Source organism: Bos taurus, chromosome 20 (assembly GCF_002263795.3).
Source record: "Bos taurus isolate L1 Dominette 01449 registration number 42190680 breed Hereford chromosome 20, ARS-UCD2.0, whole genome shotgun sequence".
Lineage (NCBI taxonomy): Eukaryota > Metazoa > Chordata > Mammalia > Artiodactyla > Bovidae > Bos > Bos taurus.
In genome coordinates, this window is record NC_037347.1 from 33,670,285 (window position 1) to 33,695,769 (window position 25,485).

Consider the following 25,485-nt stretch of genomic DNA (forward strand, 5'->3'; position numbering starts at 1 on the left):
GTGTATATATATATATATATATATATATATAATTATAGCACCTATCACACTGCTTGGCCATGTTAAAAGCAGTACTGTAGGTTCCTTTGTTTTCTGAGTCCTCAGAGTCAATTTGCATAATACCTAGTTGTTGTTTAACAGATAATGAATATTAGTTACAATGTAACTGCAACTAAGGAAATATTAGGCTGCATTACTAGCACAGTACTTAAAATTTTTAGTTCTGGCCACCATGTATACAGATAGACACTAAGGAAGAGTACTATCTCTCTAACAGTATAGTGTAAAATGTATTAAGAAGAGGTGGAAAGAATACACAGAAGAACTATCCAAAAAAGATCTTCATGACCCAGATAACCATGACTGTGTGATCACTCACCTAGAGCCAGACATCCTGGAATGAGAAGTCAAGTGGGCCTTGCCTTAGGAAGCATCACTATGAACAAAGCTAGTGGAGGTGATGGAATTCCAGTTGAGCTATTTCAAATCCTAAAAGATAATGCAGTGAAAGTGCTGCACTCAATATGCCAGCAAATTTGGAAAACTCAGCAGTGGCCACAGGACTGGAAAAGGTCAGTTTTCATTCCAATCCCAAAGAAAGGCAATGCCAAAGAATGTTCAAACTACCGCACAATTGCACTCATCTCACATGCTAGCAAAGTAATGCTCAAAATTCTCCAAGTCAGGCTTCAACTGTATGTGAACCATGAACTTCCAGATGTTCAAGCTGGTTTTAGAAAAGGCAAAAGAACCATAGATAAAATTGCCAACATCCGCTGGATCATCGAAAAAGCAAAAGAGTTCCAGAAAAACATCTACTTTTGCTTTACTGACTATGCCAAAGCCTTTGCATGGATCACAACAAACTGTGGAAAATTCTTTAAGAGATGGGAATATCAGACTATCTTACCTGCCTCCTGAGTAATCTGTATGCAGGTCAAGAAGCAACAGTTAGAACTGGACATGGAACAACCGACTGGTTCCAAATCAGGAAAGGAGTATGTCAAGGCTGTATATTGTCACCCTGCTTATTTAACTTATATGCAGAGTACATCATGCTAAATACCAGGCTGAATGAAGCACAGCTGGAATAAGATTGCTGGGAGAAATATCAATAACCTCAGATATGCAGATGACACCACCCTTATGGCAGAAAGCGAAGAAGTAAAGAGCCTCTTGATGAAAGTGAAAAAGGAGAATGAAAAATTTGGCTTAAAACTCAACATTCAGAAAACGAAGATCATGGCATTTGGTCCCATCACTTCATGGCAAATAGAATGGGTAAACAATGGAAACAGTGACAGACTTTATTTTTGGGGGGCTCCAAAATCACTGCAGATGGTGACTGTAGTCATGAAATTAAAAGATGCTTGCTCCTTGGAAGAAAAGCTATGACAAACCTAGATAGCATATTAAAAAGCAGAGACATCAATTTGCCAACAAAGGTCTGTCTAGTCAAAGCTATGGTTTTCCAGTAGTCATGTATGGATGTGAGAGTTGGACTATAAAGAAAGCTGAGCAGCAAAGAATTGATGCTTTTGAACTGTGGTGATGGAGAAGACTCTTGAGAGTCCCCTGGACTGCAAGGAGATCCAGCCAGTCCATCCTAAAGGAAATGAGTCCTGAATATTCATTGGAAGGACTGATGCTAAAGGTGAAACTCCAGTACTTTGGCCACCTGACATTAAGAACCAACTCATCTGAAAAGACTCTGATGCTGGTAAAGATGAAAGGTAGGAGGAGAAGGGGATGACAGAGGATGAGATGGTTGGATGGCATCATCAATGCGATGGACATGAGTTTGAGTAGGCTCCAGGACTTTGGTGATGGACGGGGAAGCCTGGCATGCTGCAGTCAATGGGGTGGCAAAGAGTCAGATATGACTGAATGACTGAACTGAACTGAACACTGTAATGGCCTTAAGAAGAAAAGACTAGGAGGATACAGAGCTCCCTTAGAATCTGAAGGACTAAAGAGGAAGCATCTGACAACTAACTAGTGAGTTTTCCCATGAGACCCAAGATTCTCCACCACAGTTCTTCACCATAGTTCACCTTCATCATTGCTGAAATGTATTGTAACTTATTTGCATTAATAGAAGTGGAAGAACTGAAGTTTGAAAACAATTTACTTCCCCCCTCTTCTTAAACTAGGCTGGATTCTAGGTTACTTCTACAAAGTCACTCCTGCCCACTTATATTCCAATATACTTTGTTGAGATAGGGGTACAACTGATGGGTCTGGAAGCTGGGCATAAGTCCCAGTTTACCTTATCTTCACTTCCACCCTGGAAGAAAGATGAGCTTGTGAATATTATTTATTGTGAGGTTGGGAGGATACAGAGAACTGCCCTCCTAGACTATAAGCTAGTCCAGAGTAGGGACCATGACTTTTCATTTTGTGTCTACCCAGTGTCTAGGTGGAAGGAAATGTGACAAAAACTTTTAAAAAGGACTGAAGGAAACAGAAAAACCAAGGGAATAAAGGAAGTTTATTATTTGCTTTCTTAGAAACTGCTGACTTAATTTGGTTTTTAACTCAGATAAGGGGGGAAAATAAAACATCAAGAAAAGCTGTTTAAAGACTGTGGGAGAGTGGATGAGTTCTAAGTTCCTATTCAATTCTTTGATCTATGATTATCAGTTTTATTTACCTAACAATACCTTTAAGTGATTAATGGCATTTAATGAATATGTATTAAATAGAATCATAATCTAAAATAACACCATGGCAGAAATGAACTGATGTTTCTGCTAAAAACTGAACTGATAGTTTTATGAAGACACTGGTAACAGGTTTGCAAAATGCAGCTTCAGACTGCTGCCTTGCTGGATGCTCTGTGGCTTAACTGGCCTGGTACAAGTACCTTGCAATTTTTTTCCTTTCAGAGCAAAAGAAATCACAGAACCTTGCTGGGCTAACTTCTAGACAAGACTCAAATTTAAAGTAATTTATTGGGGGTGGATTAAAGGGTTTTTTTTTTTTTTTTTTTTCGTTATTTTGTTTTAGTTTTTTCCTAAGAGAATCCAGAGAGCTATTTCTGTTTTGTAGAGACCACAAAAGCCAGAGCTGCAGAAACTCAAAATTCAAACAGATAAAGGTGAAGAAAGGAGAGAGGAAACATTACAACAACAACCTATGCTTGCCTCCCAGTATGTCAGTAATGAAAGATTTCTTAACTTTTTGGCTCTTCAAATTATACTGCAGTCAATACTACAGTAGGAACTGACTTGTCCAAGATTAGTTGTTAATGTCTTCTGATTATTTGATGTAATTCTAAGCTCAAAGGCTTTTTTGCCTCCTCTGGAGTACCTTGCTTGGAACAAAGCTGTGCTTAATGCACATTACCTTGATTTCATCAAGTATATAAAAACCAGAACAGTTGAGTAACTTTTATTGGGAAGGAAAATAACACTTTTAGTCTTTTTTTTTTTTTACATGATTTTCATGAAGAGGCCAACTCTTTGCCCATTGATACCTGTCCAAATGCTATGACACTGCAAAACTGAGATCACATAAACTGGTTTGTTTGTCCGTTTAATTTTGCCCACGATGCAGGAATATAATTGGGTAACACCCTTAAAATCCTACTGCAAATAAGCATACTTTCTCTACTCCCCCTGTGATATACCATGAACCCATTTGTATAGGCTTTTACTCACTGAAAGTACAATAAATATTTGTCGATTGATTTGGTTGATGCAACTGTAAGCCTTGTTTTCAGTTCAAAGTCTTCATTTTACTGATGATCTAAAAATACTAACTCCTGTACATCTAATGTCTGGATAATGTCCTGCTTCCCGAACACACACCCATTCACCCTTTACCCCAACCCGCTCCTCGCAACGGAGCTTGTTGTGGGGAGGACGTTTCAGGAAGGTATTCAGCAGGAGGAAAGACCGACAGCGCTACAGGAGCTGTCGAGGTGCTCGATAGCAGCTTTCCGGCTCAAAAAAGAGCAGCGCGTGCGGGGGGTGGGGTGCAGAAAGAGGAAACTTCATCAAAGATACAAGTGACAACTCCCAGTGGCGTCTAGCTAGATTCCGATCCGAAGCGGAAAAATGAAAAGGTTAGAAAATACTGGCAAGGTGGTATCTCCAGCCATATTTAAATTCACGCTGTACTAGTAACAAACCACATTATCTGCCTTACCCAAGCAAGCCTATCTTCCCTCTTGGAGTCGGGAGAGGGGCCCCCACGAGTCCGGAGTAATAACTAGGGGAGCCTACTGTCTGCGTAGACTTCGCCAGAGGAAAGGAGCCGAGGGGCTCCGGCCCTCCTCGGCAATCCAGGAAACCCCCTCCCGCGCGCAGGTGGGCGGGCGCCCCTGGCCACGCGGAGGCAGATCGAGGAGAGGGGTACCGGTGGCCCTCCCAGCGACCCCCGCTAGTCCCGCCAGGGGGAGCGTCTGCGCCCGACGGCCGGCGGCTGGGACCCGGCGGGCGGTGCAGGGCGGCGGCTCGGCGGCGCGGCTCCCCTCCCGCGTCCCCACCCCCTCCCCGCCCGCCCCCGGCGCGGCCCTGCCCGCCCCCTCCGCCCCCTCCCGCGGCGCCATGCGCAGACTCAGTTCCTGGAGAAAGATGGCGACAGCCGAGAAGCAGAAACACGACGGGCGGGTGAAGATCGGTCACTACATCCTGGGGGATACGCTGGGGGTCGGGACCTTCGGCAAAGTGAAGGGTGAGGACCCCCGGGGCAAGGCTCGGCCCCCCGCCCAGGATCCAGGAGATTTCCGCCTTTCGCACCTCTTCATCCTCCCCCGCCCCTTGCGTTCCTGGTCTCCCGGGCTCCGCAGCCCCTGTCGTGCTCCGGCGCGAGCACAACCCGAGGCCGCCGCGGGACTGCGGCGCAGCCCCCCGCCCCCTGCCCGCGGCGGGTGGGGGTGAGGTGCGGACTGGTCGCCATGGCGACGGTGCGGCGGCTGGAGGGGCTTGTACGTGAGAGGGGCGGGGATGCGGAGGTGCTAACTTTCCCAGGCCCGACAGTCGCGGGCAGTGCTGAGTGCTCCCTTTGCTGGGTCCGGGCGCTGGGGTCTCGGCGGGGAACCCGGGAGAGGCGGCCTCCTATTCGACCCGGCTGTGGTCCCTCGGATCAGGGCCAGCCCATCGCCTCCCTGGCCGTCCTCGGCATTGTCCGTATTTCTGTCCTCCTTAGGAGACTGTTGGCTTACCTGCCCTAGCTGGCTGACAGGTGTGAAATGTGTACGCCCCCGAAGTAAGGTTGCTTTGGAGGTAGTTTACAGAATTATTAAAAAAAAAAAAAAAGGCCGTCTCGTCGGAAAGGATCACTGATTTTTTTTCGGAGTGGTTAGTGATTATAAATTGGTCCTATATGTATTTGCGATCTATGGTTTATGGTCTGAATGCACACCTGGTGTCCTCAGTGTTTCTTAATTACCAAACCCGGTAGGCAGATTTTTCCTCCGGATAGTGTTTATTCATTGATGCAATTCGCTTCCGTTTATTTTCACAAGATATTTATATTTTAATGAGTAGTTTAATGTTCATCTGAATTTTTTTTTTCTTTTTTGAAGAAAAGTGGAATCGCTTTTTCTTGTGTTTTAGTACAATATTCTGGAAATAACAAACTTGCCCTTCAAGTCACCAATTCTGGCACAAAGAGTTTAATTGCAAATTTTGTGAGGCATAAATATTTTTTCTTTTAAATAGTTGACTCTGCTATTAGGAATGTAGAGGAAGGAAGTATGGAACTGATAAAAATTATTATGCATTGGCTTTGAATAAAGAATAGCCTGTGACTTGCATATAATAAGCTCTTGGTAAATATTTGAAAGAGAAAATAGTTTGTGAAAGTCTGTACAGTGAATTAACTAACCGAGCCTTGCTCTATCAGAGCTAAATAAACATTTTCTGATTTTATCTAGGGATGGAAGAGGAGAGCCCTTCCTTCTCTTGCTCTTCCTGAGTCATAGAACTGGAAAATTGCTGTATAGCCCACAGGGAAGCAACTGCCTAAACCTTCTTAAGAAAATCAGCAAGGCCACCAATGTAAGAAAGTAAGAAGCAAATGCCAGAATAGGGTAATTACAGCTATTAGGGTGGGTTTGTTTTGGGGCCAGTAAGATATTTCTGTGCTTTTGAAGTTACTTATTTTTGACGATGTTGTTTCTTTACTTGTTAGCCATTACAGACTGCTTTCAGTTTGTAAATACTGAAGTATTCACTATTGCCCCCCAAATAGTAATGACAGCTTTGTTGCCTTCACTCCGCCCAGGGTTCTGCTTGGATTAGCATGCTCATTGTTCTCCTAATTCAGACCTGAATAGAGTCAGGTCTCACGTTCTTATGTGCTAGGTGGCTTTTGGCAAGGTAGATGGTAGATAGGAAAGCCAGAGGATATTCCTCATTTCCTGGATTTGATCTGTGTTATGAGAGTGACATGAATCCCTCCAGTGACTGCTATTCCTTAACCTTCACTCCCCACACCTGCCTCTCGAAATAACACATGCTGTCAGAGTCAACCATCTCTCCAAATATAGAAAGGCCAGTGTTAGTCAGAGGATCATAGTTTTCATGGATCGGGTTCCTTTGTTCATAAATACATGAACTGATGGTGGTCAAAGTCTTCAATCACAGCCTTTTTAAAGTTGTTAAAACAGTTGAAATGCTTCCTGCCCCCAAATAATAGAAAATTCAACACAGCCCAGCCAAGAACGTCTTTTCTGTGGTTCTGTGTCCAGGGCGAGGAAGCCCCAGCATCGCCCTCAAGAGTCTTACTGGCTCAGTCAGTCCGTCTGGCCAGGATTTTTATGTGCTAATTGGTTTAGGCTTGTGTTCCTATAGGGCAGATGGCATTACCCTTGAAGGAAGAGCGCCCCCTCTCGGACGTATGGGTGGGAGGGCATCTTCTGAAGTACTTGACTAGTAATGGGGAGATAGGGTAGACACCTGCACAGAAACGGGGTTTTTTTTGGAAGAGAGAAAGGGGGACCTAGATGCTTGGTGAACATGCAGAAATAGCCACTATAGTGATGACATGTTAACTTACAGTAGCCAAGAATTTGACCGGAATTCTTACAAATTATACGATTAGCCACATATTTCAAAGGAGGCAGTTTGGAGGAGATAGAGCTTTTTAGTCATACACACTGGTAAATTTAACATAGAAAGAGAGTCTAATAGAAGATGTGATATCATATCATTCCCAATATGATATAGGAAACTTATTGAGGGGATGGGGAGGACTGCAGATTCATAAGCATTATTTTGTTTCTTGTTAAGGTTTAAAAAATCCTTTGGTAACTTAATGGGAACATTTTGAGGGGAAACTTTAGACAACTAGGGTTAGTTTGGAATTATGCTTGAATTATTGTTTCCAAGATACCTTTTTTCCACCCCCTTGATTGTCGAGGGGTTGGTCTCCACTCCCTTGTGGTTCTACTCCCCTCTCCTCCCAGGAAGAACATTTATAAAAGCATGGATGAATAGAGTTATTATTGCAGTAAATATAAGTGGAAGTTTTTGCTCATTTTCTAAGAGAAGATACTTCTTCAGTAGGATGGGTAATCTTTCCCAAATGAGTTTTTATACATATAATCTGTTTATTAAGTTGATGAGTATTTTATACATGAAACTGAAAGTTTAGGTAAATAGGTGACTTCTTTTTGAAGTTATTAAAAAAAAAAGTTATTTAAAAACTTTTAAGTAAAAAAGTCTAGATATGAATTAGAGCTATATATACCAGCATGGATGAATCTCAAGTATATAAGGTTAGGCCACAAAAACAGAAGAAGTTGAAGAATATGTCCAGTCATGTTATTCATATAAAATTTAAAAACATGAAAAAAGACTTATACATTGCTGACAGGAGCACAAATCGGTACCACGTCTACAGAGTATGACAGTATTTATAAAACTAACCCGGCAGTTCAGCTTCTAGGAATTTATCCTGTAGGTATATGGAATAATGAGTTATTCATTGCCATATTGTTTGTCAGTACAAAAGATTGGAAGTAACCTTGCTAGCAGGACAATAGTTAAATTATGGTTTACCCATACAGTGGTATATACCTTGCAAACATTAAGGAAAAATAAAAAAGCAAGACTTCATATAATATAGGGAACAATTTCCAAGGTGTATTTTTAAGAGAGAAAAAAAATAAAGATAATCAACGAAGTGTATAGCATACCTACCATTTGTGGATAAAGAGCAGGGGCAAATTAAAGTATCTGAGTGTAACCATGTGCATCTGTATACAGTGTTTCTTTAAAGACACACATGAAACTGTGTTACAGTAGAAAGTGAATATTACACATGTTCAGGGGAGGGGAACTAGGTTGTAGGAAGACATGTCACTGTATATCTTTTTATATTTTTGAATCTGCATGAATTCATTATGAATTCAAAAGAATATATAGTTTGTGAAAGTAAACATATGAAAAAATTGTTACTATATCATCATATATGTGGGAAAGACAAACCACATTCAAGATAGTGGTAACCTCTAGGGAGAAGGAAAGGAGGAAGGAATCTGGGAGGAGTCAGACTGGGCTTCAGTTGCATCTGTAATGTTTTATTGCTTAAGCGGCTATTGGGTGGAACATGGGTATTTGCTTTGCCTTTTGGGATGCCTAAAATGTTTTGTTAAGAAAAGGTACCTTTCTCAAATTTCCACCTATAGTTTTAAAATTCATCCCTCTCCAGCCAGAATTCAGTTATTTCACTGATACTTTTAGCAGTGAGGGGTTTTTTGTTTTTGTTTTTCAATTTTAGAGTGAAAATGAAATGGTTGGGTGATTAGAATATCTTTAGTAGACATTTCTTTGTGGCAACTCTTTATCAGTGTTTAAAATTCTCTCTTTCAACGTATGATCTTACTTTACTTGAGGATTACATATCTGATTAGAAGAGCATGTTTACAGAGTTCTACAGTTAGACAAAGTTCCTTTTAGAAAGCAGTAACAGGTTGTTAGCTAATGTTAGTTGACTCATCTGTTGCTGTTGTTGTGAGGGAGATATTGTGAATTGTGGTAACCTTTGCTGTGAGTGACTCAGGTCTTCCATGGCAGAAATACCTGTCTTCCATTTCACCCAAAAGCCACATCTTGCTATTACTGTAAAACAGTGACGTCTGAAGAGTAAAGTTTTGAGCTTTGGACCAAGGGAGAAATATTTCAGAAGTGCATATCCTTGACAAAGTCCATGTACTGCACTGATTGACTTATGGAGCAGCAGTTAATTTGGCTGCAACTGAGTTTAGTCACTGGAGAATCTTTAGCTTAGTTTTGAGGAAACAGTTCAGATTTTGATATTGTTGTCAAGGCTTCTTTCCCTTCACAGTGCACACTGATGGTGCTGTACAGTGGATAGGTCCCAGACTTGGAATTCTTCCAACTAGAAGACCTGTTCTGCCTTGATCACTTAATAACTTTACTTCAATGAGTTAATCTCTCAGCGCCTCATATTACCTGCATCATAGGTTTATTGTGAGGCTCAAATGTGATCTTGTGTTTCCTAAGCTATAATAAAATAACTATACTTTCAAAACTATTATGCTACTAAAATTCTAATACTGAACTATGTTGGCAGTGGGTTCAAGGCAAATATCGTTGTTCCTATAAGTAAGGAAAACATAACATATTAATCATATGATGGCTGGAAAATTACCGAGATTTTGCTGGGAAGAAAAAGGGAAAAAAATAATAGGAGATACTGCCTTCTCTTAAAAAGAAAACATTTGGAGTCCTCAGTGTTCAGTTCAGTTCAGTCGCTTAGTCGTGTCCGACTATTTGTGACCTCATGGACTGCAGCATGCCAGGCCTCCCTGTCCATCACCAACTCCCAGAGTTCACCCAAACTCAAGTCCATGAGTCAGTGATGCCATCCAACCATCTTATCCTCTGTTGTCCCCTTCTCCTGCCCTCAGTCTTTCCCAGCATCAGGGTCTTTTCCAATGTGTGAGCTCTTCGCATCAGATGGCCAAAGTATTGGAGTTTCAGCTTCAGCATCTGTCCTTCCAATGAACACCCAGGACTGATCTCCTTTAAGATGGACTGGCTGGATCTCCTTGCAGTCCAAGGGACTCTCAAGAGTCTTCTCCAATACCACAGTTCAAAAGTATCAGTTCTTTGGCACTCAGCTTTCTTTACAGTCCAACTCTCACATCCATACATGACTACTGGAAAAACCATAGCCTTGACTAGATGGACCTTTGTTGACAATGTCTGCTTTTTTTATGCTGTCTAGGTTGGTCATAACTTTCCTTCTAAGGATTAAGTGCCTTTTTATTTCATGGCTGCAGTCACCATCTGCAGTGATTTTGCAGCTGCCGTTTCCACTATTTCCCCATTTATTTGCCATGTAGTGATGGGACCAGATGCCATGATCTTAGTTTTCTGAATGTTGAACTTTAAGCCAGCTTTTTCACTCTTCTCTTTCTCAGTGTTGGGACATTGTTTTCAAACCTTGGAGGAAAAACCTGTATCCAGTTAAGACTGGGAAATACCAGATTAAACACTTGATGGGTTTCTTTCCAGTAGGGCTCTATCGGTGTTACTGTGTTAATATGCATAATAAGTTTCTAAAAAGGAGAGGAGACACCCTTTCCAAGACCACTTGATTTTGAATTCTTTTCCCATGAAGAGTCTCCAGTCCTAGTGTTTTGTAAAGCATACTTTAGAAAATTTATTCTAATAATTTTAGTTTTATGATTTTTCTAGCCCATTGAAAATTAGAATTCTTGAAATTAGAACATTGGAGAAGAGGCTGTGAATTGACTCCTGATAGACCGTGAAGGATGAAACACAACTTCAAAAAGTAGAAAACCCTAGGATCTGGCCCATAATAGCCTGGGAGCAAGAAGTGCTATCTAGAGAAGTAACTCCCATGATGTCCCTGTGGTCCCTGTCATCATGTGTTCCATTTAAGAATGCGTGGACACATGTAGTACAGTTCAGAAAAATCTGTTTTCAAAAAAGATTACCCTTGTTAACTTGTTGATTTCGATGTGACTATCATAAACCTAGGGATTCCCACGTGGCTTGTGGTAGAGAATCTGCCTGAAATGCAGGAGACTCAGGGAATGCGGGTTTGATCCCTGGGTTGAGAAGATCCCTTAGAGGAGGAAATGGCAACCCACTCCATTTCTTGCCTAGAGAATCCTCATGGACAGAGGAGTCTGGTGGGCTACAGTCCGTGGGGTTGCAAAGAGTTGGGCACGACTGAGCGACTAAACACAACAGAGCACACGTCCTAAGCCTGTCAGTTTCTTAGGGCTGTGGTAACAGTACCACAAAGCTGGGTGACTTAAAACAAGTTATTTTGGAGTTCTGGAGACCAGAAGTCCCGAAAGCAAGGGTTTAGTAGAGTTGCACTCCCTCTGAACGCTTTAGGGGAGAATCTTTCTTCCTCTTCCAGCCTCTGGTGACTCCTGGTGTTCCTTGGCATGTAGAAGCAAAACTCCAGTCTCTGCCTGTCTTCACGTGGTCACCTCTATGTGTGCGTGCCTGTGTTCTCTCCTTTTCTTATAAGGACACCAGTTATTAGATATAGAGCCCACCCTAAATCTAGGATGATTTTATCCTGAGATCCTTAACTAACTATGCCCCCCAAAACCCTGATTTCAAATAATATCCCATTCTGTGGTGATGGTAGATGTGAATTTGTGGGGAAGAGGGGACACTCTTCAACCCAGTACACTTGCATTATATTTTATGTGCTTTTATTTATTTATTTGGCTGCAGTGCATTGCTCTCAGGATCTTAATTCCCTGACCAGGGATCAAACCCAGGCCCAGCAGTGAAAGCCCTGAGTCCTAACAATTGGATCGCCAGGGAATTCCCTATGTGCTTAGTTTTATGCTCTTCATTTTTGTCTTATGATGCAGTCACCCCTCAGAATACTGGAGGGGTTGTTTCTAGGAGCCCCCAAGGATACCAAAAGCCCCAGATGTTCAAGTCCTTTTTATTAAGTGACATAGTATAGTGGGCCCTCTATACCCTTGGGTTCTACATCTAGGGATAAGAGGGCTAAATGTTTATCTGCTGAAAAAAATTATAGTATTAGTGGACTCTTGCAGTTCAAACCCGAGTTGTTCAAGGATCAGTTGTAGATTTTTGAGTAACTTTTAAACAGATTTAATAGAATGAATAAAATGTCTTTTTTGGTCTCTTGTTATAAAACATTAAAATTGATAAGAAGCAGGTTTTTACTGCATGTGCATGTATTCTTAGTTGCTCTGCTGCTGCTGCTAAGTCGCTTCAGTTGTGTCCGACCTGAACCCTGTGCAACCCCAGAGACAGCAGCCCACCAGGCTCCCCCGTCCCTGGGATTCTCTAGGCAAGAACACTGGAGTGGGTTGCCATTTCCTTCTCCAGTGCATGAAAGTGAAAAGTGAAAGTGAAGTCACTCAGTCTTGTCCGACTCTTAGCGACCCCATGGACTGCAGCCCACCAGGTCCTCCGTCCATGGGATTTTCCTCAGTGGTGTCCAATTCTTTGTGACCCCATGGACTGTATCCTGTCAGGCTCCTCTGTCCAAGGAATTTACCAGGCAAGAATACTGGAGTGGATTGCCAGTTTTCTACTTGAGGGGATCTTCCTAACCCAGGGATTGAACTTGCGTCTCCTGCATTAACAGACAGATTTTCTTTTTTTTTTTTTACGTCTGAGCCACCTGGGAAGCCTATTAGAGTGGATTTATTTTCTCATACAGGAGAAAGGTCATAGTAGCAAGTGCCTGGCACATAGTGGGTGCAGGTACTCAATAACTATTTCTTAAATAAATGAATGAAGTTTTAGAGTAAGTCTTATTAGTTTGGAGAATTCAATCTGTTATTCTTTTCAAAATTATAAGACTGTGAATCAAGGGTTCCTCTTACATGTTCAACTTCTATATCTTTTATTAAAAGGATATTTATTTAGTATTATTATATATGTAATATTCTTTTGAAGATCATCTTTTAAAAAATAATCACATTTCACATACCATTTTTGGAAAAAGGACAAGTTTTTGAGACAGACATTTTTGTTTTGTCAGTCACTAGCTATGTAACTTTGGGCAAGTTATTTCATCTTGGTTATTTCATCTTCCTGTACTTCAGTTACTTGTAAAGTGTTGCTAATATTGCTAGTCTTCCAGGCTTGGGAGAGTTAGAGGCAGTATGTTTGGCTATAAAGTGGGTATGTCATGAATATTAACTACTGAGTTGTATACCTTAATTATGTTATGTATTATAAACCAATTAGATTTATATGTTTAAAAAAATAGTAATCATTTAAAAAATCTGATTTCAAATTAAGTCAGATAAACCTATTTTTACCTCTGTGCTCTTCTGTGACTGAATAAATGTTTCTATAGTTTTTGGGTAGTAAGTGAAATCTTACTTTGTGTATATACATCTAGCAATATCATGTTGAAAATTAACCAAAGTCAGGAATTGGGTTGAACTTTGGAAGCTAGGAATCTCTGGTGTTGGCGGGAGCGGGGGATGGAGCAGGTTAGTAAGATTGAAGCTTATGGGGATAGAAGCCAGGTGCATAGAAATTACAGCTATTTGGAAAAAAAAATGAAAGTGTTAGTTGCTCAATTGTGTCCGACTCTGTGACCCTGTGGACTGTAGCCTGCCAGGCTCCTCTGTCCATGGAATTCTCCAGGCAAGAATACCAGAGTGGGGAGCAATTCCCTTCTCCAGGGGATCTTCCTGATCCCACCCAGCGATCGAACCCCAGTCTCCTGCATTGCAGGCAGATGTCTGAGCCAGCAGGGAAGCTATTGTTTAGTACTTACTGTGGACCTGGAAAAAGGCATGGCACTGAATCTAACTATAAAAAGGACAAATCAAAAAGCTGAGATAAAATTGGCTATACAGGATTAATCAGAAATTTTAGGACTGATTAGCTAGGAACAGGGGAGACATTTGGGAGCAATGGAAAATAAATAACCTTAAATAGTAATAGTCATCGTTTTTTCATGAAGAAATTACTGTGCTGGGCATGATGGAAAGTGTTTTACAAGCCCTACTTCATGTCACCCTATGGGGTATGTAGTATTGTTATTTTGACTACAAAGTTGAAATAATTTAACTTGTTCAAGTCAAAGTTTAGTAACTAGAGAGCTTTCCACACAGCTGTTGCTTCAGACTTTGCTTCCTTAACTTCCTGGGAGTCATTTTCTTTTTCTCCTATATTGGACCCCTTCTTTACTGAATACCATCTTGGCTTACTTCTTGATTTTGTTGGAATATAAATTCTCCACTAGACCCTTAGAAAAGACTTTGCCACTATTAAAAAATGTCTAAATTCTGTTATAACCATTGATTATCTGGGTATAACATTCAAAATGGAAAGGTAATCACTTAAATTTTTTTCTTATTTAAAAAAATAGAAACTACATGCTCATGAACCAAAATTTAAAAGGTTCAAGGGCTTATAGAGAAAGTGTGTCTTTAACATGAGGGAGGTTTTTGGAATGAGGAAACTGTTCTGTATCTGATTATAACAGTGATGACACCAATTTCCACGTGTTAAAATCCATAGAACTGCACACCAAGAGAGAAAAGCTCAATTTGTATGTATGACAGATTAAAAACTAAAAAGTAAATTAAGAGAATTTAAAAGTATAAAAAGGTAGAGAACAATAAAGAAGTTGCTTTCTTTCTCTCTGGCTTAGCCCTCCAACTTTCTTTTCTGGAAAAAACCACAGTAGTTTCTTATGTGTCTTCCCACTTGAAAGTGAAAGTATTAGTTATTCAGTCATGTCTGACTCTTTGCAACCCCATGGACTCTAACCTGCCAAACTCCTCTGACTATGGACTTCTCCAGGCAAGAATTCTGGAGTGGGTAGCCATTGCCTTCTCCAGGGGATCTTCCCAACCCAGGGATTGAGCCTGAGTCTCCTATACTGTGGGCAGATTCTTTACTATCTGAGCCACAAGGGAAGCCCATACTTAATCACTCTTAAACACTCAGGGGTAAATCAGGCAGAACTGGAAGGAACTTGGACTTGATTAAGTATTTTTGGAGAATGCTAAGATTTCTACTCTTAGAATAGTTCTAAATATGTTATTAACCAAACCTGGCACTAATTTATTAAAATTATTTCTCCTACAGTTGGCAAACATGAATTGACTGGGCATAAAGTTGCTGTGAAGATACTGAATCGGCAGAAGATTCGAAGCCTTGATGTAGTAGGAAAAATCCGCAGAGAAATTCAGAACCTCAAGCTTTTCAGGCATCCTCATATAATTAAACTGTAAGATCTGATTATATTAAATATAGTCATATCATGTTTTCATCATTTTTGTTATCCTACTTAATCTGACAAGTGAGAAAGCTGAGTGACATTTCATTTTATTCCTGAGAGTTTTAGAAGTTCTTCCTATTCATGTATTTATCTAACCCCACTCATGGTCACTTAAGCCTGAGTCCACATTTAGCCCTTGTGTTTATCAGCTGCTATATTTCTTATTTTCTGAGCTGATGCCCTTTTGATAGATGACTTTCAGTGCCCCCCTACTGCTATAGAACCAACAATGATTCACAAAACAAAAACTCCTGACCTCCAAATTTCCACGTGGTATCAGTTAGCCTCATCGAGACAACACAGTAGAAATTGTCCCTCACTCCCCTACACTGGTTCTATCTGATAAAACAAGTAATAAATAGAACTTTAGAAATCCAGATTTCAAAAGGCAGTAGTATTTCTGTTGTTTTACAGTTGCCAGTTGTAGGGTCTACAGATAACTTATTTACTGCTTGGCTTTATTATGCAGACTGTAAATTAAAACCGTTTAGGTTTTTGTATTGAACTGGCTGACTCAAAATTTGTTTCACTCTCACCTCTTCTAATCTGTTGAAGTGCCATGGTTTTAAATACCATTTTTGTGCCGACAGCCCTTAAGTATACGTGTCCTGCTTTGAAACCCATTCCTGGATGGCAGACTCCTATTCCCGCTATATTTTACATCTCCATTTGGGTGCCCACGAGGCACGTGAAACTCGGTATGGGTAAACCTGAACTCTTTATTACCCTCTCACACTTGGTCTTCCACAGTTTTTACCATCTCAGGTGATAATCTGGTTCCTGAGGGCAGAAACTTAGGAACTATCCTTAACTTTACTATTTCTCTCACTTCCCAACCTCCATTCCATCTCTTCCTGCAAAAGTATATCTAGGATCTGATTCCAGTTCCTTCATTGTCATCAACCCGGTGTGGGCCCCCTTCATTTCTCTCATGGACTATTGCAATAGCCACCTGCTTCTACCCTACTGCCCAGTCAGTTCTTCACATTGCCACCATCAGTCAAAGTTATTACCCTTTTAATCGGCCAGGCCACATGACTGCTTTGCTTAAAACCTTCATTAGCTGTCTCTCTGCCAGAGAATAAAAGCCACAGCCTCATCATGGCTTTGTAAGGTTCTGTGTCCTCTGGTACCAGTTGCCTCTTTGACCCCACATCCTGTTTTCTCTCTCCCAGCTTACTCAGCTCTAGCCTTCCTACTATTGCTCAGACATGCCAGGCAGGCTTCCCCCTGCGGGCCTTTGCACTTGCTCTTCCCTCTGCCTGGTTCACCTTCTTGGTAATGGCATGGTTTGTTCCCTGATTTGCATTAGGCTCTGTTACATGTTACTTTATCAGAGAGGCCTTCCTTGAACACCCTGTATGAAAGATTTCCTTCCCTTAGTTTGCTTTATTTCTCTTCATAGCATGTTCCACCACCTGAGATATTGCTTTTTTATTTAGTGTCTGTTTCCTGGCTCCTGGAAAATAAACTCCGTGAGTGCAGAGAATCTGTTTTGTTCACTGCAGTTTTCCCAGCCTCTAGCACAGTGCCTGGTGTATTATAGGCACTTAGTAGATATTTATTGAGTGAATGAATATACATGTTTTAATACTGGTAGATAATGTTTTCTCTCACCAGGTACCAGGTCATCAGTACACCATCTGATATTTTCATGGTGATGGAATATGTCTCAGGAGGAGAGCTATTTGATTATATCTGTAAAAATGGAAGGGTAAGCAGTTCTGATTTAATCCTGTATATATTTTGTAACTCCCCTTATCCTTTATGAGCATCAGAATATTAGAAAGCAATTCTGTTAAGAGTTCTATTTAATAACCAGTCCCCTTAGTCACATATTTGCTTAGAATCATAGACTTGTTAGAGCTAGATCTTAAAGATTATATCCTTAGCCTACTTACACAGATATGGAAACTGAGACTCAACGGATTTTTTTTTTTTTTTTGCTCAAGGTCACTTGATTTATCAGTGATAGGATTAGATTGAGACCCTAGAACTCAGGATCTTCAGACTTAGCTTCTGGGGCATATGAATACTTGTAATATATATCTTAAAGTATGTATTTAATCCTTAAAAAACATATTATTTAATACTTAGAAATCTGGGCCTTGCTAGTCAACCCCTGCTGCTGCTGCTAAGTCGCTTCAGTCGTGTCCAACTCTGTGCGACCCCAGAGATGGCAGCCCACCAGGCTCCTCTGTCCCTGGGATTCTCCAGGCAAGAACACTGGAGTGGGTTGCCATTTCCTTCTCCAACAGTCAACCCCTAGCCACATTTAAATTGCATTCATTTTTGGTTTCAGAAATCTGATGTACCTGGAGTAGAAAGAACAGGCTCCATGAAGGAGGTAGGAATTAGACTTAAAGAATTTAGAATTGGAAGGAATTTTAGAAGACATTTTGAACAGTATCTTAAGTTACAGATACAAAAACAGAACATTGCCCCTACTGTACTTTTTCTCATACCCAGAGTATGTGGTATGCAAAAACCTCTTTTGGAGGAGCCTCATCAAGCACTAAGAAGCCAATTGTTTTCCCTCCCAATCTAAAGTTCTTTATATCATTCATTCATTTGTTCTGCGTAGTATATCTGTTCACTTTCATCAAAATCAAAATCATTAACAAAGTTAATTTTTATTTTACCATTTCTTGACATGATTCATTTCAATTTCAGCTCTTTCACTTGTCTTTTTCACCCCCTGCTTCCTCTACCAACCCCCTGCCCCCATCCCTGGCACCAATGTTCTGCCTAAAAAATGGGAAAAGACACAAGTTGAATTGGTGTCTTGCCTTCTTATCTTTTCCATTTTTCATGTCCTGATCATTTTGTTTTACATTATGGAAATTGTGCTCAATTTTACCCATTGCATATTAAAATTCCAGCTGTCATTTTTTCTTTCTTTCTTGTTTTCTGAAGTCATCTTTCTTTAAATAGCCTATTTTTTTGTTCCACAAAGATAATAAACATCTGTTTGAGGATGCCAATTTCTTTAAAATTTTTTTTCTTTTCTTTCCTTCATTGCTTCTGTACCTTCTGTGTTCCCTGCTTTTTTCTGTTCATTTTATTGGTGTTTGTCTTTTGTGCATGACCCTTGCTTAGATATCTGGTGATTGTGGGTTGTCCACTCATATTTGAGAGTGAAATTCTAAATGCCAAGGTCAGGAGGATGGAATTTATTAATTGATGGACCTTCCCATTGGTTGAATGGGTAGGGACCTGTCTGTTTACTAGGGAACACCAAATGTCAATAATAAACAATATTTTTTCCTTGCTGAGATAGTTGCTCCAGAAGAAACCTTCCAGTTTCCTTGAGGGTGTGAGCTTAGCTGCCAGTGCTTTGTGAGCTAAATGGAGAAAGGTCCAGAAGGCTCACTGATTCCTATGCTGACTTTCATTTAAGCCCTATGTTCTCCATGTGGTGCCTCATTCCTGCTCTAGTGTCCTTGAGGAACAGGGCTGGTTTAGCCTTCAGTTCAGTTGAGTTCAGTTCACTCGCTCAGTCGTGTCCGACTCTGCGACCCCATGAATCGCAGCATGCCAGGCCTCCCTGTCCATCACCAACTCCCGGAGTTCACTCAAACTCATGTCCATTGAGGCGATGATGCCATCCAGTCATCTCATCCTCTGTCGTCCCCTTCTCCTCCTGTGCCCAATCCCTCTGAGCATCAGAGTCTTTTCCAATGAGTCAACTCTTCGCATGAGGTGGCCAAAGTATTGGAGTTTCAGCTTTAGCATCAGTCCTTCCAAAGAATACCCAGGATTGATCTCCTTTAGAATGGACTGGTTGGATCTCCTTGCAGTCCAAGGGACTCTCAAGAGTCTTCTCCAACACCACAGTTCAAAAGCATCCATTCTTCGGCACTCAGCTTTCCTTACTAAAGAGTAAATCATGGCTTTTATTCCTCAGTAAGGGTGGTGAGCTTAAAACTTCTTTCTTCAATCAGCTGTCCTGTTTCCAGTCCATTTCTCACTTCTACCATCAGAAATTCCCAACACTTCCAATATCTAAGCCCTTCAAGAAGTCTGTGTGCAGATGAGTTTATCATTGAGTTCCACCTCTAGAGGCTTGGGTTCCAGCTTTCTGTGGTTAGCCAAGTCTTTATCACTGTTCACGTACCCTTTTGCTTAGTGACTCCCCTCAATTACTGCCATCTCTTCTCTTGCTCTTTTGTCTTTATATGCTGTCATCTTAGTGATGTTCCATCTTCCATGTTTAAATATGCTTTCACTTTTCTAGTCTTTCTTTATAGACTTCCCCTCCTTGATCCTTTGTACTGTATTAATATAGTATCGAATATAATTTTCATTTTTGTAGCCTAACTAGTTATTTTACTGCTTGTATTTTGTTCACTCAGTTAATTTTCTTCTCTTTCACATTTAGAACACATTGTTCTTTTCATTTAGTATATTTATATATGGAGTTGTATTAGAAAATGAACTTATATTTCTTCTAGAAGTAAATTAGATTGCTAATCATTATTACCTGCTCTTGAGGAAGGGTATCTCTTATCTCTTTGATAGTTTTGGTTTTGTTTTCAAAAGAATTTACTGGTTCATCTTCCAGATTATCTATTACCATTTAAGGTATAGGAACCTGGTTTTAGAATGCTAATTTGTGACCTGTGTTAAAGAACTGCATGTTAGCGTCCTTTATCTAGAGGATTAATAGCTTATTTATTAAATATGACTTCTTGGGAGCAGGCATATCCAAGTAATGGTTTTCACTTATGGAAAAAAATCATAAAATAAGAAAATGTGGATAAATGGAAAGAGAAGTTTTTAAAAAATGTTTTTAAAAAATATTTTTAAAAATGTAGTACAGCATAAGATATAATTTTTTCAGTAAGCAGAGTAAAGATAAATGCTATTATATTTTATAAAGACTTCCCTGCTGGGAATCTGCCTACGATGTAGGAGACCTGGGTTTGATCCCTGGGTTGGGAGGATGTCCTAGAGAGGGAACAGCTACCCGCTCCACTATTCTGGCCTGGAGAATTCCAGGGACTGTATATAGTCCATGGGGTCGCAAAGAGTCAGACACTGAGCAACCTTCACTTTCACTCTATTTTATAAAACAAACGAATTAGGGTTTTTCTTTTTTTTTTTAATTAAAACACCTTTTATTTCAGAAGCTAGGATAACATGGTTGCTTGCTAATTCATCAACGATGCTTAAATGTTGCTTTCTCATATGGTTCAAACCAGTATTCCCCACCCCAACATAATTCTCTGTGCCTTTGTCCTGCTTTGTTTTTCTCCAGAACACTCTTATTCTTTTTATTTATGTGTCTGTTGTCTTTAACTAGATTAGGGCCTCTTTTTATCATTGCTATATCACGAGTGTCTAAAACAGTGCATGGCACATTGAAGGTATTCAATAAATATTTGTTAAAAGAATCAAAGAGTAAGTATTTGTAATTTATAGGAGAAAACATGCCTAGTTTCAAGTAAAAATTGAAATTATTCGAAATAGCACATGATATTTAGATGAGAACAAGCTATTAGAGTATAGTCATGAGAGTGATAATATGAGAAAATTGAGTTACCGATTTGAGTTCTAAGATCCTCCTAGCATTTCTGTTTTGTGCGGTCTGTACCACCTCCCCATTTGAAAAGCATCTCATGAGTGAGGTTCATTTGGAAGGCTCTTGCATTTTCACAGTTTTATAGGCTAGAGAATTATAGATAGACTACTTTCTTTTGAAAGATACACCTTTAAGTTGCCTCTCTGCTTTTTCTTAGCTGGATGAAAAAGAAAGTCGACGACTGTTCCAACAAATCCTTTCTGGTGTGGATTACTGTCACAGGCATATGGTGGTCCACAGAGATTTGAAACCTGAAAACGTCCTGCTTGATGCACACATGAATGCAAAGATAGCTGATTTTGGTAAGGAGATTTTTATAGTTTCATATATTCATTTAACAAACATCAGTAGGTTTCTTCAGGTAACTTGCATATAATCAACTGAATATCCCAAAGTAGTATATCCTCACTATTAGTCTAGGAGCATACGAAAAGGAGTAAAAATAAGGAATTCTCTTTTCATAGCTTTATGTCTTTAAAACTGACTTTTATTACATTAGGCAGACAAACAATTTAAATTCGCAGCATTAGCGACATCATCTGAAAAAAGACCATTATTTGTGAAGGAGAAGTTAGCAACCTATTTCCATGTGTTCTTTTGATCAACTATGGAGCAAGAGGAAAGAGACTGGGATGAAGTTACTCGGACTTTGAAAGTCAGAAGGCAAACTATGTGAACAAAATTATTTTTAAAAAATGAAAGTAAAGTATTTAAATAATAGAAAAGCATAATTTCAGCTTGAGGAAAATGTAATAAATTTGTTTTCCTATATAAATTGCCATTGACATTAAACCTAAGATAAAAATGAATCTCTGCAACTCTCTCTTGCTTAGTTTCAGTTCAGATCAGAGGAGATGCTTATAAATTTTATTTTCTTCAGTTTTGTATATATGATCTATTTTAGAGATTCACTAAATAGTTCCCAACAGCTCTGAGCTACTGAGATTTTTTTAAATAACTGACTAAATTATTTGACTTCCTTATTCTTTAGTTGTCATTATTTTTATTCATTGTATTTTTGAGGAAGCAGAGTTTTCTTTTTTTGGCTGCACCTGTGATTTCCAAAATCACTGCAGATGGTGATTGCAGCCATGAAATTAAAAGACGCTTACTCCTTGGAAGGAAAGTTATGACCAACCTAGACAGCATATTAAAAAAGCAGAGACATTACTTTGCCAGCAAAGGTCCATCTAGTCAAGGCTATGGTTTTTCCAGTGGTCATGTATGGATGTGAAAGTTGGACTATAAAGAAAGCTGAGCGCCGAAGAATTGATGCTTTTGAACTGTGGTGTTGGAGAACACTCTTGAGAGTCCCTTGGACTGCAAGGAGATCCAACCAGTCCATCCTAAAGGAAATAAGTCCTGGGTATTCATTGGAAGGACTGATGTTGAAGCTGAAACTCCAGTATTTTGGCCACCTAATGTGAAGAGCTGACTCATTTGAAAAGACCCTGATGTTGGGAAAGATTGAAGGCAGGAGGAGAAGGGGATGATAGAGGATGAGATGGTTAGATGGCATCACTGACTCAATGGACATGAGTTTGAGTAAACTCTGGGAGTTGGTGATGGAGAGAGGCCTGGTGTGCTGTGGTTCATGGGGTCGCAAAGAGTCGGACACGACTGAGCGACTGAACTGAGCTGAACTGAACTGTGATTTGTGGGATCTTAGTTTCCTGACCAGGAATTGAACCTGAGCCATAGCAGTGAAAGCACTGAGTCTTAACTACTGGACTGCCAGGGAATTCCTGAGTTTTTTATTTTTGTAGTAGAACTATGAAGGAACTTGGATATTAAAAATTACTTTTTTTTTTTTTTTTTAAGAATCAGATCAGGGGTTAATAGAAACTTTGAATTTTAATTCCAGTCTACATTTTTTCCTAGTAATTTCTTTATTAATAAAACATGTCATTTTTTAAAAATGTTTTTTATTTTATATTAGAGTATAGCTAATTGACAATATTGTGATAGTTTCAAGTGGACAGCAAAGGGACTCAGCCACACATATACATGTATCCATTCTACCCCAAACTCCCTTCTCATCCAGCTACTTCCCTGTGCTGCAGTAGGATCTGTTGGTTATCCATTATAAATATAGCAAGAGCATACATGTCGCTCTCAAACTCCCTATCTCTTCCCGCTGTTCTACCCCACCTGGCAACCATAAGTTTGTTGTCTAAGTCTGTGAATCTTAAACTTGCCCAGTTTATTCTAATAAGCAAAATCACTAATAGCTTAATATGTATTCACTGAACTCCTGACCTTGCACTAACTTAACTGTTGAAACAGGTTACAAGTTTTATGGCATAAAGGCAAAATATTTGGGAACAATAAAGGATGTAGGATTCTGTTGAAAAAAAGAACAAAATGATGATTTATCACTTTAATGCAAACTCAGTTTTATTGTTTAATGGAATTTTGTTTTTATTTTTGTCCTTGGGAAATCTTGAGCGGTGAATTTTGTGCATTTTCAGGTCTTTCAAACATGATGTCAGATGGTGAATTTTTAAGAACAAGTTGTGGCTCACCCAACTATGCTGCACCAGAAGTAATTTCAGGAAGGTAGTGTTTGACACCTCCTCCCTGCCCAGTATATTTGTAATCATATTTTTCTCCTAGACTTCGTTAGTCTATAGTATAATACTCAATTCTAGTGAAAGAAATTTAAAGCTTATTCTTTTCTCATCCAAAAAGTGTTCTATTATAAGAATAAAACATTATAAGTGAATAAGGATTAAGAACTCCATTTATAAAGGGGGATATTGGTTTGCAAGTTAATATAATATTAGTTAAATGAGAGTACTCTCATTTTTTCCCCTGGTGGAAGACATTGAAGGCTTAAAAACTAGCAAGTTTAAAAGTGAGACATTAAAAACTTGACTAATGCAGAAATATCTAGTAGTAAGAAATGGTTTACTATTTGCTTAGATGAGGAATTAAAAGTGTAATGTGTAGCTTTAATTTTTCAAATTAGCTTTAGCTTTTATGATAAGGTACTTTGGGGAATTGGACTGAAATATTGATAAAATCTTCAGATTTCATTTATTTTTAATTTTCATTCTTTAAATCTTCTAGAGACTGAAATAAGAATTCTAGTCTCTCAGTTTATTTATACTAACTACCAGCATTGAGAACATGAAGATCTTAGTATAAGGCAGCTTTTTGAATAGTTTAGATGACAGTAAAATTTACTTTTTTGAAGAGGAATTGTTCGTTATACTACTGAAATAGAAAACAGAGAAGCTAAAGTTTGTTTACTAGTTTTTATAATTAACTTTTAATAACTTTTCATTCAAACCTTATTTCTTTGTTTGAATGTCTTACATCCTGATTTAGAATGCAGAAATGTTGTAGTATTTTCTATTTTCATAAGCCAGCTAGCCTAGCCTACTCAGAGAAATTATGTTTGTGTTAAGGCATGGATATGAGTAAGGCAAAAATACCTAATTTTAGATTTATCAAGGTTCATCATTATCTTTTTATATTAGCAGGGAAATGTTAATATTATTTCACGTGGGCTGTGTAAATTATTTGGGGAAGAAGACAAGTCAGGACCTGGATACTGGGGGCGTTGTTAATTAACTAAACAAAAAGATATGTAATTGTGCATATATATATTGGGCCGTTACTGAAGTCTGTTTTCCCAGTTTGGATAAGGTCTTTCTGTGTGGTCTAGATGTATGGAAACCTTTACTTGCAAAACAGTATTTATTAGTCAGTTCAATAATTTATTTGACCAATTTAAAGAAACCCTTTCCCTGAAGCCAGACTTTGAATGGGTTACCTAATTAGTCTGCAGCTAGTTATGCCAATAGGGTTTCTCTACTGGCTCAGCGGTAAAGAATCCACCTGCTATGCAAGAGACCTGAGTTCGATCTTTGGGTTAGGAAGATCCCTTGGCGTAGGAAATGGTAACCCAGTCCAGTATTCTTGCCTGGGGAATTCCATGGACAGAGGAGCCTGACGGGCTACTGTCCATTGGGTCGCAGAAGAGTTGGACACGACTTAGCGACTAAATAACAACAACAGTTAAGTCAGCAGGCTATAGTACAATGCAAATAAGAGTTTAAAGTCCTCTGCAAATCAGTAAGCTGGGCTTCATTCCACAGCTTCCGGCCCCTTTTACCTTTGTATAAGGTCTTGGGTAATTGGGGAGAGTGGGTTTATAGTCTATCACTATAGAACATTCCCAGTTGAGGAAAGATCACTTAATCTGTAACCAAAAAACAGTGGTTTTAAATTCAGTAATGATAAATTTGTTCAAAGTTTGGCCCTATTAGTTGGATATTTTGTAAGGTAGTATAATTTAATTTAATAGTATAATTTAATTACAAAGGATAATTGTAAGGTAGTAAGGAGAGAATTTTAGCTCTAGTCTGTAACTTTAAAAAAATTCTTAATTTTTGTTTCCCAAGATACTACTGATAGAATTAGTGTAGAATCTCTATGTGTAGAGAAAAAAAAAAGTAAAAAAACAATTAGAACAAAGAAATAAAGTTTTTAAAAAATAAAATAAAAAAAAAGAGAGAAAAAAAATTAAATGAATCTCTATGTGTAGTACATAGCAGTGACTTATAGAAACCATATTCTGACTAATAATTCTTTATAAAATATCTGTATTTAAAATGTATGATTAATTAATT

At 39.3% G+C, this 25,485-nt stretch overlaps 1 protein-coding gene across 8 annotated transcripts in view; it reads left to right on the forward strand.

Annotated features, from left to right (window-relative positions):
- Positions 1–4,370: 4,370 nt before the first annotated feature.
- Positions 4,371–25,485, forward strand: part of PRKAA1 (protein kinase AMP-activated catalytic subunit alpha 1) — a 28,570-nt gene continuing 7,455 nt past the window's right edge. The window contains exons 1-7 of one of the 8 annotated variants that reach the window (XM_059878775.1): positions 4,566–4,680; positions 5,885–6,040; positions 15,069–15,210; positions 16,882–16,975; positions 17,564–17,608; positions 21,003–21,147; positions 23,317–23,404. In XM_059878775.1, coding sequence (XP_059734758.1) covers positions 16,916–16,975; positions 17,564–17,608; positions 21,003–21,147; positions 23,317–23,404 — 338 coding nt within the window. In that variant the 5' untranslated portion in view covers positions 4,566–4,680; positions 5,885–6,040; positions 15,069–15,210; positions 16,882–16,915. Of the gene's footprint in view, positions 4,681–4,700; positions 4,934–5,884; positions 6,041–15,068; positions 15,211–16,881; positions 16,976–17,563; positions 17,609–21,002; positions 21,148–23,316; positions 23,405–25,485 lie in introns of those variants that run through there. The other 7 variants (XM_059878773.1, XM_059878774.1, XM_024981361.2 and 4 more) reach the window with 7 other exon arrangements.